At 34.9% G+C, this 16,834-nt stretch overlaps 1 protein-coding gene across 2 annotated transcripts in view; it reads right to left on the bottom strand.

The window, feature by feature from the left end:
• LOC149924824 (uncharacterized) overlaps window positions 1–16,834 on the bottom strand; it is a 557,796-nt gene that overhangs the window by 73,242 nt on the left and 467,720 nt on the right. For both annotated transcript variants that reach the window (XM_090159675.1, XM_090159674.1), the window contains exon 11: window positions 14,508–14,620. In XM_090159675.1, coding sequence (XP_090015801.1) covers window positions 14,508–14,620 — 113 coding nt within the window. The remainder of the gene's footprint in view (window positions 1–14,507; window positions 14,621–16,834) is intronic.

A 16,834-nucleotide genomic window follows, 5' to 3' on the forward strand; every position in this document is an offset into this window, starting at 1 on the left:
ATCTCAATGGAAATCACAAAAAGTAGAAAGATCTCAATGGAAATCACAAAAAGTAGAAAGATCTCAATGGAAATCACAAAAAGTAGAAAGATCTCAATGGAAATCACAAAAAGTAGAAAGATCTCAATGGAAATCACAAAAAGTAGAAAGATCTCAATGGAAATCACAAAAAGTAGAAAGATCTCAGTGGAAATCACAAAAAGTAGAAAGATCTCAGTGGAAATCACAAAAAGTAGAAAGATCTCAGTGGAAATCACAAAAAGTAGAAAGATCTCAATGGAAATCACAAAAAGTAGAAAGATCTCAATGGAAATCACAAAAAGTAGAAAGATCTCAATGGAAATCACAAAAAGTAGAAAGATCTCAGTGGAAATCACAAAAAGTAGAAAGATCTCAGTGGAAATCACAAAAAGTAGAAAGATCTCAGTGGAAATCACAAAAAGTAGAAAGATCTCAGTGGAAATCACAAAAAGTAGAAAGATCTCAATGGAAATCACAAAAAGTAGAAAGATCTCAATGGAAATCACAAAAAGTAGAAAGATCTCAATGGAAATCACAAAAAGTTGTATCTAGAAACAAGGCAATATCTCTGGAAATCTTGGCTAAAATCATAAAAATCTGCTTGATAAAATCAAAAATTAGCGTCGAAATTCTATTAAGATGATGCAATTCAAAAATAGCGCGCATATCAAGTAGGAAGAGATTTCCCGAAATTTGGGAGCTCTGGAAGCCGGAAAGGAGACCCTGCCGGGGGGGGGGGGAGGAGGGATACAAAGGGAGAGAGAGAGAAAAAAAATTAATTACGTTAGGGATTTTAATTAAATCGGGTCTCAAAACGCTCATAAAACAAAAGCAATTACTAGGCATAGCGGCGAATTGAGCCCGTACCTCTTTATTATACTGAATAAGGGATGGTATTTTTTTTAAAACCCAATTTTCAAACTTAATCTATTTAAAAAAAAAGTGTGAATAAATGAGTAGGGTTTCGATGACGTCAAATCAAAAATAAATAAAAAGGGAGGGGGGAGCCTGAAAGTTAAATTTCGAACAAGGGCGTCGGCCAGGTTGGGACGAAACTAAATATAGAGCTTTATAATGGGGCCCCTTTTCGCGTACGAGAGGAAAGGCAAGATGAGCCTACATTGGAAAAAGCGTTATGAATATTTCAAAGGCCTAAAGACGTTGATGGATTGCCAGGCGAAGCTAGGGCCAACGCCTCTCTCGCCCCCCCCCCTTACCCGCATCACGAACACTCTGGCCGGCCGGCTTGACGGACCATTACAATTCTGTTAAGGCAAATATGAGCTGTTTCACGAACGAAACAAGGGGTGCAAAAAATTGATTTATTCCCAACCCCTCCCTCTCTCAGAAACCCTCTTTTGAGCCCTTCGCGTTTAAAGGGAGTATAAAGTTGAGCCGTTCAATTTAGTGTCGACGAATTTCCGGGTTTTGTCGCTGGGAGCGCTGGTGGTTGGCTTTCTTCCTTCTATTTCTTATTATTTTGCGGTGATTTACATTGATTTATGACTATTTACCGGTGATTTCCATGGATTTCTGACTATTTCCCTGTGATTTACATTGATTTCTGACTATTTACCGGTGATTTCCATGGATTTCTGACTATTTCCCTGTGATTTACATTGATTTATGACTATTTACCGGTGATTTCCATGGATTTCTGACTATTTCCCTGTGATTTACATTGATTTCTGACTATTTACCGGTGATTTCCATGGATTTCTGACTATTTCCCTGTGATTTACATTGATTTCTGACTATTTACCGGTGATTTCCATGGATTTCTGACTATTTCCCTGTGATTTACATTGATTTCTGACTATTTACCGGTGATTTCCATGGATTTCTGACTATTTCCCTGTGATTTACATTGATTTCTGACTATTTACCGGTGATTTCCATGGATTTCTGACTATTTCCCTGTGATTTACATTGATTTCTGACTATTTACCGGTGATTTCCATGGATTTCTGACTATTTCCCTGTGATTTACATTGATTTCTGACTATTTACCGGGGATTTCCATTGATTTCTGACTATTTCCCTGTGATTTCCATGAATTTCTGACTATTTACTAGTGATTTCCATGGATTTCTGACTATTTACCGGTGATTTCCATGAATTTGTGACTATTTCCCGGTGATTTCGAATGATTTCTAACAATTTCCCGGGGATTTCCATTGATTTCTGACTATTTCCCTGTGATTTCCATGAATTTCTGACTATTTACTAGTGATTTCCATGGATTTCTGACTATTTACCGGTGATTTCCATGAATTTGTGACTATTTCCCGGTGATTTCGAATGATTTCTAACAATTTCCCGGGGATTTCCATTGATTTCTGACTATTTCCCTGTTATTTCCATGAATTTCTGACTATTTACTAGTGATTTCCATGGATTTCTGACTATTTACCGGTGATTTCCATGAATTTGTGACTATTTACCAGTGATTTCCATGGATTTCTGACTATTTACCGGTGATTTCCATGAATTTCTGACTATTTCCCGGTGATTTCGAATGATTTCTAACAATTTCCCGGGGATTTCCATTGATTTCTGACTATTTCCCGGTGATTTCCGTCGTTTTTCTAAAGTCAATTCAACTTACAATTTGTACAGCTGAAGTTACTACCCCTGGGGAGCGCCTTTGCCGCAAGCGAGCCTAGTGATTATTTAAAAAAAAAGAAAAACAAACTTTTACATTTATGGTGGAACAGCGTATTTCATATTTCTGCAACCAGGTGTAACCAAAGCTAAAGTTTAATATCGTTAGTGACGTTGCAAAATGGTCGTAGAGCGTGTTTTAAATTTAGTTTCTACTTCCTTTCAAATTTAACGAATAAAATTTGCTTCCCTAGTAAATGTATTTAAAAACAGCAATAAAATTTTCACTCTGTTTAGTTTGCTCACTTTCTTTACACTTTCTTTAAACTTTCTAGTAAACGACTACAACTCATAAACGTCTGAAGGCTTACAACAACACATCCCGCAACGCTTCTCGTCACCAGATGGCAGAATAGAGGTTATTTTTACAAACGAGCGCGAAGGGAGGGAGAGTCAGTGACCGGAACGGTGCCAAGCTCAGACTTATATCCATCAAATCGCGCCGCTTCGGGCTCCCGACATTTTTCGCGAAAGTAGGAAACTGCGTAATAAATAGGGGATTAAAGTATTGAACGCTCAGGCCCTCCCCTCCCGTACTTCCTCTATTTTAATATTTGAAACCGCAGCTCCATCTATGAGCGAGAGAGAGAGAGAGAGAGAGAGAGAGAGAGAGAGAGAGAGAGAGAGAGAGAGAAGGGAAATGAAAGGAATGGCAAACAGATTGGCTGCGGGCTAGAACGGATTCCTAACGCGAATTGACAGCGTTGTTGAAAGGCGTAGGAGAAGGAGAAGTTTGTTCTCATTGAACGGGGGACGGCCTCGTCTCAACCCTACCGAAAATTCGGCATCTGAAACGAACTTGTTAAAGGCAGGCCTTCATTGCCTCGGGCATCGCTCCCCCCGCCCCCCTTCTAGCGCGTATAGAAGGGGCTCACTTCTAATTGCTCCCAAACGAATAAAAGTAAAATCAGCCTTGTTTAACTAACAAACGTTAACGCGGTCTCCCCTCTAACTCCCCCTTATCCTTTCCGATCCCCTCCCAACTCCCGAAATTCGTTTAATTTAATTGGTATATCATGGAATATTTAAACATTCGAGCTTAAGATCGAAGCTAAAAGCTCCTAATTAGGTGGTTTGTTTTTGAAACAAAGAAAAGTTTTCAAATTGCGGATTTTAAAAATAATTAATTTTTGAATTTAAGGTTCCGAATTATGCGCGTAAGTACGTGGAAGGCGAATTCAATTAATCCTAATTGGGGGAAAATTAGAGGAATTTAACGATAAAATCAAAATCTAAAAATAGCTTTAAGCTACGAGACGATGTATTTACTTGGTTTTAAACTTTATTCTTTGTTACTAATCAGGCATTTAAAAATTTTCGGAAAATTTGAAAATTTGGTTTAAGAAAAATGAATTTCGATTTTATCAAAGGTGACCCTTAGCAATTCTCATAGAAACGGGCGTGGTTTACAGGCCAAGATTTTGAAACTAACCATTAGAAGAGGGGAAATTCATTAGTGCTAGGGAGAACGCATTTAGGTCACTGACGAAATATTAACAAGATGCACTTCGAAATTAAAATTAAAACCAATGCCATCTATTGGTGATGGTTTTTGATTCACACAATAATTGAGAATACCAACTATTTTATTATTTATGACAAAATTAAAAAATCTTGAACTTAAGGATTAAATTAAGTTGCACGAACTAAATTAGGAGTTAAATCGAAATTTTACGTATTTTTCTGAAAAAATTAAAAAACGTTTTCATTCCATGATTAGTCTAATATTGTTTGCAAATTTAAATAAAGCGGCATTTTAGCCTCATTTTTCGAATCTAAAAGTAAAACTAGACTAGAGCTGATTGAACGATGTAACACTATTAATGTTTTGTAGTATGTTTACTGATATTAGACATTTTATATCGATAAAAAGTTTAAAAAATTAAAAACCCTTAAAAAGTAATTTATGTTTCAACTTTTTATTTTTCCGATTTGCGGAAAAAGTTTCCGCATTTTATTTTTCCGGAAAAATTAACAACACTAAAATTTTGCGTAATTAATTTTACACGTTAAATAGACAAACTGATCCTATATTCAAATTGTATCGCAAATTCTACTATATTCTAGTTTATATTATATATTAAATATATTTATATTGATTTCATATATCCCAAAAAAAGGAAATCTCAAAGAGACCCTGTTACCGTTTGGTTTTTTTAAACTTGAATCCTTTTTTATAAGAATAATAAAGAAAACGAAATACGAAAAACCTGCAGGGAAAGAATCATATAGGCGAAATGCCTCCAAGTTTTAATATCGCTGCGAGAGAAAATAAAGTTTATACTCCCGAAAGAGGGAGTTACTGTCACTCCCTTCTCTTCCAAAAGAACAACGTATAAACTTAATTTTTTTAGAAGGATACCGCATCTAGAAAATATAGTAAGAATTCGGTTCTCTAGATTTCATTTCATTGTTTAGTTTTTAACGGGAAATTGAAACTATGTCTAATTTACATAAATTTACATACATAGTTATAATGAAAAATAATACAAAAACCTACTTTTTATAAAGACTTAAAAAAAATTAGCATTTTAATAATGAACAACAATTTGTAATGCATGTATATTGTGGTTTAATTTTTATTACTTGTCTTTATAAATTCAACTTTTTCCACATACAAAAAAGGTTATTATGAAATATATATGTTGCGGTTATAAAGATTTATTTTTATAAATTCAAGTATTTGCATATAAAAGCGTGGTAGATATACGCTTTTAAATATTGTAGAGATACGATGTAGATATACTGTTTTAAATATGTCTATTTAGATCTAATTAATTTTAAGATTTTTAGACAATTAGACCCCATAAAGATATATTGAATATATACGAGGCTGATATACTATTTAAGTATGTATATTTAGATTTAATTAAATTTTATATTTTAATACAATTAGACTATAGTATAGATATATTCCATATATATGAGGAGGATATAATATTTTAAACATCTATTAAGATGTAATTTATTTTAAAATTTTAATACAATTAGACCACAATATTGTAGATATACGAGGTAGATGTGTTAAATGTGTCTCTTGAGGTCTAATTTATATACAGATATATACGAGGTAGATCTATTTGAAATATGTCTATTTAGATTCAATTTATTTTTAGATTTTAATACAATTAGACCACAATATTGTAGATATACGGGGTAGATATGTTAAATATGCCTCTAGAAGTCTAATTTATATATAGATATATACGAGGTAGATCTATTTGAAATATGTCTATTTAGATTCAATTTATTTTTAGATTTTAATACAATTAGACCACAATATTGTAGATATACGAGGTAGATATGTTAAATGTCTCTTGTGGTCTAATTTATATACAGATTCATAGGTAGATCTATATGAAATATGTCTATTTATATTCAATTTATTTTTAGACTTTATACAATTAGACCATAATATTGTAGGTATACCAGTTAGATATGTTAAACCTGTCTCTTGTGGTCTAATTTATATACAGATATATATAAAATTATACCACAATATTGTAGATATACGATTTTAAATGTCAATTATGGTCTAATTTTTTTAAAGATTTTATTTTATAAATTCGGGTATTAGCACTTATATAAACCAAAAAAAAATGAGTAGAAATATATTTTAACGGAGTAGAAAGGTTAAATTTGCGAACGGACTAAAAAAACTAGGAAGACTTTTAGAGTGCATTTTTATGCCAAGTCTCTCAAAAATAAAAATAAAAACCCAAGACACGATTATGGCGTTAACGTTTTAAGGCTATAGAGACAGATAAACAAGTCGAAGACCGCGCTGAGTTTTAAAGGGGGAAAATTCGTAAGACAGAAAAATTCAGTTTCCTTTTGGGATAGTGGGGGGAAAAACGTTGGACGAAAAAAAAAGACTCAAATATCTTGACAGCTCTAAGAGACAAAATCGGGCAGATAGGCGGTGCTGGATACGAAAAGACAGAAAGGTGGGTTTCGAGGGGAGACGTTTTTATGGAGAAGGGAAAGTCCTAATTCGCGCGTCTGTCTCTTAGATTAAAACCATCATCTTTGTGTATACAATTCCTTTTTTCCAGCTTTCTTTTACACAATTTTTTATTAAAGAAATAACCCTTTTCACGGCTTTATCTCTGTACCTTTGAAAGTATTAAAATCTTATCTTTATTCCTGTCAAGAGTCTTCCTTTTTTATCTTAAAAAGTCGCGTTTTATTATTCGGATGCCATAATTAAACGCTGGCTAGTTTCTGTAGTTTATAGAATATATATGTTGTTTATTATGGAAGGATTATTAAGAGGTTTTATCGGACGTAAGTTGATTAAGTTGACGGTTGAAGCGATGGAAACAAGGTAATTGGTTTGCTGGTATTCATGTTTCTAAAATTATAGGGGACTGCGATACCTTACCGAGCTAATGTTGTTGCACCAAACGTTAAAACTAAAGTTGTTGCTTAGTATACGGTACAGCTTATGTTGTTGCTTAGTATACGGTACAGCTAATGTTGTTGCTTCTTACGTTACAGCTAATGTTGTTGCTTTTTACGTTACAGCTAATGTTGTTGCTTCGAAGGTTACAGCTAATGTTGTTGCTTCGAAAGTTACAGCTAATGTTGTTGCTTCGAAAGTTACAGCTAATGTTGTTGCTTCGAAAGTTACAGCTAATGTTGTTGCTTCGAAAGTTACAGCTATTGTTGTTTCATCAATACTTTACAGCTAATGCTGTTGCTGTATACTTTACAGCTAATGTTGTTGCCTCAATATTTTACAGCAAATGTTGTTGCTTCAATATTTTACAGCAAATGTTGTTGCTTCAATATTTTACAGCAAATGTTGTTGCTTCAATATTTTACAGCAAATGTTGTTGCTTCAATATTTCACAGCAAATGTTTTTGCTTCAATATTTCACAGCAAATGTTGTTGCTTCAATATTTCACAGCAAATGTTTTTGCTTCAATACTTTACAGCTAATGTTGTTTTGTACTTTACAGCTAATGTTGTTTTGTACTTTACAACTAATGTTGTTTTGTACTTTACAGCTAATGTGGTTACTTCATACGTGACAGGTAATGTGGTTACTTCATATGTGACAGCTAATGTGGTTACTTCATACGTGACAGCTAATGTGGTTACTTCATACGTGACAGCTAATGTGGTTACTTCATACGTGACAGCTAATGTGGTTACTTCATACGTGACAGCTAATGTGGTTACTTCATACGTGACAGCTAATGTGGTTACTTCATACGTGACAGCTAATGTGGTTACTTCATACGTGACAGCTAATGTGGTTACTTCATACGTGACAGCTAATGTGGTTACTTCATACGTGACAGCTAATGTGGTTACTTCATACGTGACAGCTAATGTGGTTACTTCATACGTTACAGCTAATGTGGTTACTTCAACAATACAGATAACGTTGGCGCTTCAATACACTAAAACTAATATTGTTGCATTATACTATACAGTTATATTGTTGCTTCGAACATTACAATTAATGTCGTTGCTACAATACGTTAGAGCTAAGGTCGTTGATTTATACCTTACCTTGTTGTTTATACGTTATAGCTAAAATTTTTGCTTCATAGTCAATCATGTCTTAAAAACCCTAGAATAATAATAATAATAATAATAATAATAATAACATAATTAATGAAGGACAGTAAAAAATTATAAACAAATTAAAGGAAATAATAGTGTGAGTCTAAAGGAAAAATATACGAGGATTCGATTTGGTTAAAACGTAAAATAACACCTATAATAGACCCTAAAGAAAAGTAACCCTTTTAAAATTCCAAGCGCAGATGGCAATAAAGAATCTCCGAAATTCGTCGACTACGATATTAAATCCTCCGAAATGTCTATGGGCTAAAATAATATAAATCGAAACCCGGGATAAAGAGTGAGTTTAGAGAAAGGTTCGAAACGAATCCGAGAAATCCAACCAACAGAATCGAAGTGGTAAAGAAAGAAAAAGCAACAGTACAAAGAAAGGAACTTGAAATCTTCGAAACGCTTTTCGTCCTCGGTCGGCAGAAAGAGAAAGTTATTCAAATCCCACAGCGAAGAAACAGCGAACGGGTGATCATAAAGCCCCCCCCCCCCAACCGACGAGAAAGTCACCAGCAGAGCGGGGAGGAGGGTAAAACTAAAGATAATGTAAATTTTGGGAAGAAACCGAGAGAGCGAGAGAGAGAGAGAGAGAGAGAGAGAGAGAGAGAGAGAGAGAGAGAGAGAGAGAGAGAGGAGAGAGAGAGAGAGAGAGAGAGAGAGAGAGAGAGAGAGAGAGAGCGAGAGAGAGAGAGAGCGAGAGAGAGAGAGAGCGAGAGAGAGCGAGAGAGAGAGAGAGAGAGAGAGAGAGAGTTTCTCCGGGAACGCGATAAGCGCTTAATAAAGGGGAGTGAATCCGGAGAGAAAATAAAGGAGGGGATCGAAAATCGGAGGATGCGGATTGAGAAGATGGGGATGCGGAGAGAAAAGATGGAGAAAATAGAACTCTCGGGTTCTTTTCAGCGACGCGACGGGGAGTCTATTTTCGAATAAAAAGCGCCCCACTACGACTACTATAAGAATGAGGAAATAATAATAAAAAGATGTGTTGCTAGAGAGGTTATGATTTGAATTTCGTTGTATTTCGCAGTCTCGCCGGTTGGGGGCGCCTCACTCGATACAATAAGCGCGGGTCAAAGACGAACCGATGGCGAACTGCCTTTCGTCGCGTTCCGTTTTCCGAGGCTCGCGACCAGTATATCAGTAAGGAGGGTCCTGATATCTGCCTTGGGAGGGGGTGTGCTAATGCCCCGGGCTTTTCCACCGTCACTGGCGAAAATGTAATGGAGGTTTTTGGAGGCCCCACCGCAGAGAGCTCTCCTAACCAAATAAGCGGGATCAGCAGCCCAAATATTGAGAATATTACGCAGTCATATCGGATAAAAGAAAAATAGGCACCAGCCACAAAGAAATAAAAAATAATTTTCTGCTCAACCCCCGAGGAGAGACTTCGCTTGGACGGAAAATTTAAATTAGCCTGGAATAAGGGTTGTAAATATTCAATATGTTTATCGACATGTATTTTTATTCACGTTTTACATAAACTAAAATAATTACCTTTAAGATCCGCGATTTAGGATTTATTCTGACGAAAACGACTATTTAACAAGAATATTCAATATTATATATATTTAACAATATTCAATATTATATACATTTAACAATATTCAATATTATATTTATTTAACAATATTAAATATTATATTTAGTTAACAATATTCAATATTATATTTATTTAACAATATTCAATATTATATTTATTTAACAATATTCAATATTATATTTATTTAACAATATTCAATATTATATTTATTTAACAATATCCAATATTATATTTGTTTAAGAATAAATAATAATATAATAAAAAAGCTAAATTAATTATCATAGGTTAGTCCCGTAAAGAAGGTTTATTTTAATTGTATTTTTATTCGGTCAGTAACTTAGAAATATAAATAATAAATCTACCCAACCTGCCACGGAAGCTCTACGTAATACTTTTTTCCCTCAGCGCAAAAGTAAAAAAATTGTATTCCGATTCTATTTTCGGAGACGGAAGGAGAATACATCGAGTAGGCATAATTCAGCTTGGCTGACACGAACAGACGATGGCGATTACACGACGACGCCCTCGAGTTCATTATCTCGAATCAGTGGACTGGAAGAATCAGAAGAAACCGACTTAAGAAAAACGCGGCCACCGCCAACAGAGAGAACTAACAAGGCCAGCATTTCAATTAACCCTGTTCAACCGGGCAGATTCGGAGTTACCAGCGACGTTGTACCAAAATTCATTGTCAAAAAGGCGTCTCCTGACGGGGGACTTTGAAAAAAGGCGAGAAAGTGGTGGCTAAAGTAACAATGCGCAGCGCGATGGAACCCAGATTTACGGTCGCCTCTAAATCAAGGATAGGGAAAAGTAACGACCCAAATGAGGTCCGCCGCCGTCTGCCCCTCTAAAACACGACCGACAACGAACGCTTTTCCTCCAATCTTCCTAATAAGCAAAACCTCTGCCTCGTATAAGCTAAGAAATATTGCGATAAACTACGACAGTGTTGCAATAATGGGGAATTAATGTCGTCTAGATTTTCTTTCATAAGTATATTGTTCAAAAAATCGGTATGGCCAAGTTAGTTAGTCTAGCTTTTATTTTAGGGCTCCTTGAGAATACGTTTTCAAAAATATAAACGAGGGATTGGATGAAAATCTAGAAATTTCCGATTTATGGGATAATTTTAGGATTGCAATTTCTGAATTATAGGATAATTTTCGGACTACAATTTCCGATTTATTGGATAATTTTAGGACTGCAATTTTCGATTTATAGGAGAATTGTAGGACTACAATTTCCGATTTATCGGATAATTTTAGGATTGCAATTTTCGAATTATAGGATAATTATAGGACTGTAATTTTCGAATTATAGGATAATTATTGGACTGCAATTTCCAATTTGTAGGATAATTATAGAACTACAATTTCCGATTTATAGGATAATTTTAGGACTAGAATTTTCGATTTAAAGGATAATTTTAGGATTGCAATTTTCTAATTATAGGATTCTTTTAGGACTAAAATTTCCGATTTAATGGAAATTTTTTGGACTACAATTTCCGATTTATAGGATGATTTTAGAACTAGAATTTTCTATTTCTACGAGGATTTTAGGACTACAATTTCCGATTTATAGGATAATTACAGAACTAAAATTTCCTATTTATATGAGAATTATAGGACTAAAATTTCCTATTTATATGAGAATTATAGGACTAAAATTTCCTATTTATATGAGAATTATAGGACTAAAATTTCCTATTTATATGATAATTATAGGACTAAAATTTCCGATTTATAGGATAATTATAGAACTAAAATTTCCTATTTATATGAGAATTATATGACTACAATTTCCGATTTATAGGAGAATTTTAGAACTAGAATTTGTGATTTATAGGCTGCTTTGATTTTTGAAGGGTGAAGGAGCTTAGCCTTCGAGCACGGGCGGAATTTGGAACAACGCTAAAAAGCGTCTTAACATTCTCCCTTAGTATAAAGAAATTTATGCTTTCTCGGTAGATTTTAGAAAGATAGAAAAATATATAAAATATAGAGTCTTGCACAAGTGTATAAACCATATCCCGTCGCCAATTAATTAACATTTCGCCTAATTCGCACTCACGTCCATATTGAGATGCAGTAGCAACGCTCTCGGTCCGTAGCAGTTAAAGATTGAGGAGATCTGGGGCGTGATTCTACTCTTATCGTTAGCTACTTAACGAAAATAATTTTTCGTTAGCTAATATAATTTCAATGGAGCCAACGAAAATTTTCTTTCGTTAACTCCTAACGATAAGAGTAGAATCACGCCCCTGGAAACTTCATCTCTGCGCGTGTCTTCAAAGAGAGCCGAAAAGGGAAGACAATGAGGGGGAAGAACTGCGTGGAATCCCCTTTACCAGAAAAAAGGGAAGACCGCGCGCAGGGGCCAATTAAGAAAAGACAACGCTGTTGATGCGAAGCAATTAAGAGCGAGCGAAGGAAAAATAAGGCCGCCCCTCCTACTTGACATTATTTTTACAAAGGACCTGACCGTTCTCAGATTTCTATCAGACCATATTACGTAATATGTTACTTAAAGTAAAAAATAAATATCATCGAACTGATTTTCAGACTTATTGCGAAAATTAAGGTTTATTTCTCACTAAATTTGCCATGACCATATTTGTCAACATAAATCGTGTATTTAATTTAAATTACTAGTAATGTTACTTAAAGGAAAAGTCCAGGTTTGGTAAAACTTGGGTCTATTTGAAAGATCATGTTTAAATAAACTCAAAAATATCAGTCGTAAAATTGTATCTTTTTTTAATGACGAGAAATTAATTTTTAAACGAGCGAAATTTACCGCCAAGCGATCTGCCATTTTTGGTTTCGGGGTGACGTTTTAGGACTTTAATCACGCGCTGTTCGCGCTATAACAGGCTTTAACAGCGCTCGGTTCCCCGCGCGCGCTTGCTCCGCGTGCGGTCTGCGGGGGGAAGGCGAAAGAAAATGGCAGCTCGCTTGGCGGGTAAATTTAACTCGTTTAAAAATTAATTTCTCGTCATTAAAAAAAGATACAATTTTGCGACTGATATTTTAGAGTATATTTAAACATGATCTTTCAAATAGACCCAAGTTTTACCCAACCTGGATTTTCCTTTCAGGCCTACTTTTTCTTCTGTCTCTCACCCTTTAAATTTACTTTCCTTCCAAACAAATACCCTGGTGGTAGGCCAACGTATTCTGCTGTTGGCCTACCACCAGGGTATTTGTTTGGAAGGAAAGTAAACTTAAAGGGTGATAGGCAGAAAAAACCTAGGCCTTTAAAGTAAAATATAAAAAAATATCAACGAACTGATTTTCATAGTTATTACGAAAATAAAGTTGTATTTCTCAGTAGAGAGCCCCCTAGTGTCTAAATATGCCAGAGATGAAATATACTAAATTAATAGTATCCTACTATACTAAAAATATCTAATAATACCCTAAGTAACATAATACCTCTAAGTATGACATTATAATTTTTATTACTACATCCAATTTTTTTCTAAATAGCGCCATTCGGTAGCGGTGCCATGAACTAATCTAACCCAACCTCCGTTAAAGTGATATTCCGGGAATTTGGCACAAGATTTTGAATACCACCATTTTTAAGCTTATGTGTATTTAGCCGCACTATGGTTACGCAACAGACGAAATTTTTTTCAAATCACAAAGAGTGTTAAGCTAAAGAGTTGCTAGTCGTTTTACTGATTTATTTTTGGTGACGAAAGGATGTATTGAGAGAATATGCATGAGCAAGGCTACAAGTGTCATACTTAGAGGTATTATGTTACTTATGGTAATAATATATATTTGCACGCAATATCCATCCAGAAACTAAATTACTATAACGTGATATTAGAAATTTTATTTGATCAGTTACGTTAATAAGTATATGAAACTCGAAGAAATGTAAATTAGATTTTTGGAGAATACTAAGCTTGCTTAGGGAAAAATCTGATAGACCGATTGAGTGAAAATTCAACATTAATAAGCACTAAGATATCGATATATTTAATTATACATCAAAATGAAAGTGAAGTCCATTTTACGAGGGCTTAAATTGGCGTTGTGTTACGCGTGGGGGGGTCAGGTAATTCCCGGTAATATACCTTACGACGGCCGAATGTCTAACCAGAGTCGTTACACCCGAAATGACACCCTTAATATTGATAAACTGGAGGTTCCCCCTAGAAACGCGCTCTCCGGCCGCCTGGTGGCAGCAGTGACGTACTCCCTCCTTTCTCTTTCGCGAGAAAAAAACCATTTTCTCACTCCACCTCGTTGCAGCCAGCTAATCTTTTTCGGGTACTTTCGTAACGGTGTACCGCAAGCAAGGTGCGAGAACGCGGGGAAAATCCTACATCCAACGTGATCAAAATATCGATTCTTCGGGGAACAGAAAACATCTCTATTAAAAATATATTTTCACTTTCCACGAATGATATTTCAAATATACTAAATTATAATATTTTTGTCAACCACGGCGACAGTGGGAAGATAAAGCTCGCCTTTTGTAGGTTCCACGAATGATTTTTCAAATAACCTAAATTATAATATTGTAGTCTACGACAGTGGGAAGATAAAGTTCACCTTTTGTAAGCTGGGTTTTAAGCCTTGGCTCGAATCTATAGGCAAATAGGTTTTTCTACCGTCTCCGTAATATATACGCTTTCTCTGGGCGATAATGTGATTCGAATAAGAGGCTTACTTGAATGAGAAACGACGTACTGGTGTTGGCCGGCGATAGGATCGGGTTCCACAAGCATAACCCCGGCTGGCTCTTCGAAATGGCCACATTGATTTTAGCTTTTCTTTCAGCGTCTGTAAAATAATAAAATGGAGAATATTCGTTAGAGTCGTTGGCTGCGATTTCGTTGTTGCAAAATACGCTTCATTTTATCTAAAAATTTCATATTTTTAGATATTATTACAATTAATATTATTATTACGTGATAATTTAGAAATGAAATGGATTTCATTGAATATAAAATAAATAAAAGGTCTTAAACTTACTAAGCCTAATCATTTAACCGACAACAACGGCGCCATTTGGCGAAAATTGAACATGAACGCTCCAGCTTATCTACGAAACTACGTCGGGAATAGACTTTAGCGACGCCAAGTTTGTCCACATTGAACTAAAATTATCCCTGATTTTCTATTCTCAAAATTCACGTGTGTTTTTTAAAGCCTCAACAGTGAGTCCCCTTAATACCAAATGAATGTTACTAAAATCAAAAGCGCCATCTATGACAAAAAATAGCGGATATATTCTTAAAATGTCAAGTAGCTACCGAAATGGGTTTTAGATACTTATTTCACAACCATAATACCAAAAAAAAGTGGCTTTAATGGCAAACTATAAGAAGAGGATAAATTCGCATTGGCTGAATAAATACGGTAAAAGGTTGGAGGTATACACCAACACCCCAAATAGGACTAAAAATTCAATGGCTGGAGAAAAAAATACAGGAAAAAATCAACCTTCTACTCGTAAAAAGATTTATAAAAAAAAATATATATAAATTTAGTTTTCAAATTGAAAAAGGTTCTCCTTTTGAAAGCGTTTTCCGTGGCCACGCTCTTCAAAGTTTCTATACAAAGAACATTCATTCCCTTTCATTTCGAAAATAGGCTCAAGAAAAGGCTACGAAGAATAAGGGCTCTGGAAACCCGAGTGTCTGCCCATATCGACTCTACCCTATCCCCGCCTTCGAGCGAAATGTAATATAACATGGAAAGTTCTTTTCTCGTACATGGGAAAGAGTGAAATAAAAACTATCAAAAGATAGTCGGGAAATACCTTAAGACCACTTTCGATGAAATTCGGCGCCCTAACCCACGATTCGTATATTTTTAAAAAGGAAATGAAAAAACGGAATTTTCTAAATTCATATCGAATTAGAGGTATTGGAAATAAATCGATATAAATACTTTTAATAAAACTATTTTCTCTTTTCCAACCATTCCCATTCCATTTGATACAGATTTGTCGTGCCCGTTCATTCCCGATTTAAAGTATTGCCACCAGATTGGAAATCCATTCCCGACCATTCCCGAACTCAAAATTACCTTTTTCCATTAATTTCCGATCTCAAAATTACCTTTTTCCATTAATTTCCGATCTCAAAATTACCCTTTTCCATTAATTCCCGAACTCAAAAATACCTTTTTCCATTAATTCCCGATCTCAAAATTACCTTTTTCCATTAATTCCCGATCTCAAAATTACCTTTTTCCATTAATTCCGAACTCAAAATTACCCTTTTAAATTTATTCCTGATCTCAAAATTACCTTTTTCCATTAATTCCCGATCTCAAAATTACCTTTTTCCATTAATTCCCGAACTCAAAATTACCTTTTTCCATTAATTCCCGAACTCAAAAATACCTTTTTCCATTAATTCCCGATCTCAAATTACCTTTTTCCATTAATTCCCTAACTCAAAATTACCTTTTTCATTAATTCCCGAACTCAAAATTACCTTTTGCCATTAATTCCCGAACTCAAAATTACCTTTTTCCATTAATTCCCGATCTCAAAATAACCTTATTCCATTAATTTCCAAACCGAAAATAAGATATCAATCTGATTCCATCCCATTCCCGATTCAAGGTATTGTCACCGGCTTGGAAATCCAATCCCAACCATTCCCGAACTCAAAATTACCTTTCCATCCATTCCCTATGCAAAAATGAGTTATTTATCTTATTCCCCCCCGCCCCATCGAATTCCAAGTATGGCTATCAGGTAAAAGATCAATTCCCGACTATTCCCGAATTTACAACTATCTTTCCATCCATTCCCTAACCCAAAATAAGACATCAATCAGATGCCTAAGGTATTTCCGCGGTTACCGTGGTAAATTTGAAAATAAAACATTTCCACGCAGTTTTCTAATTAAGACATTTAGGTATAGAACCATATAATGAAAACCTTAAAAATATCTGCTGGATACGGCACTGCAGATAATGCAAAAAGTATCCGGCAAAACAAAGCGAAACTTTTAAATTGGCCAAAGAAATAGGCTTTAT

This window comes from Leiobunum rupestre, chromosome 10 (genome assembly GCF_980474605.1).
Source record: "Leiobunum rupestre chromosome 10, qqLeiRupe1.1.hap1, whole genome shotgun sequence".
NCBI lineage: Eukaryota > Metazoa > Arthropoda > Arachnida > Opiliones > Sclerosomatidae > Leiobunum > Leiobunum rupestre.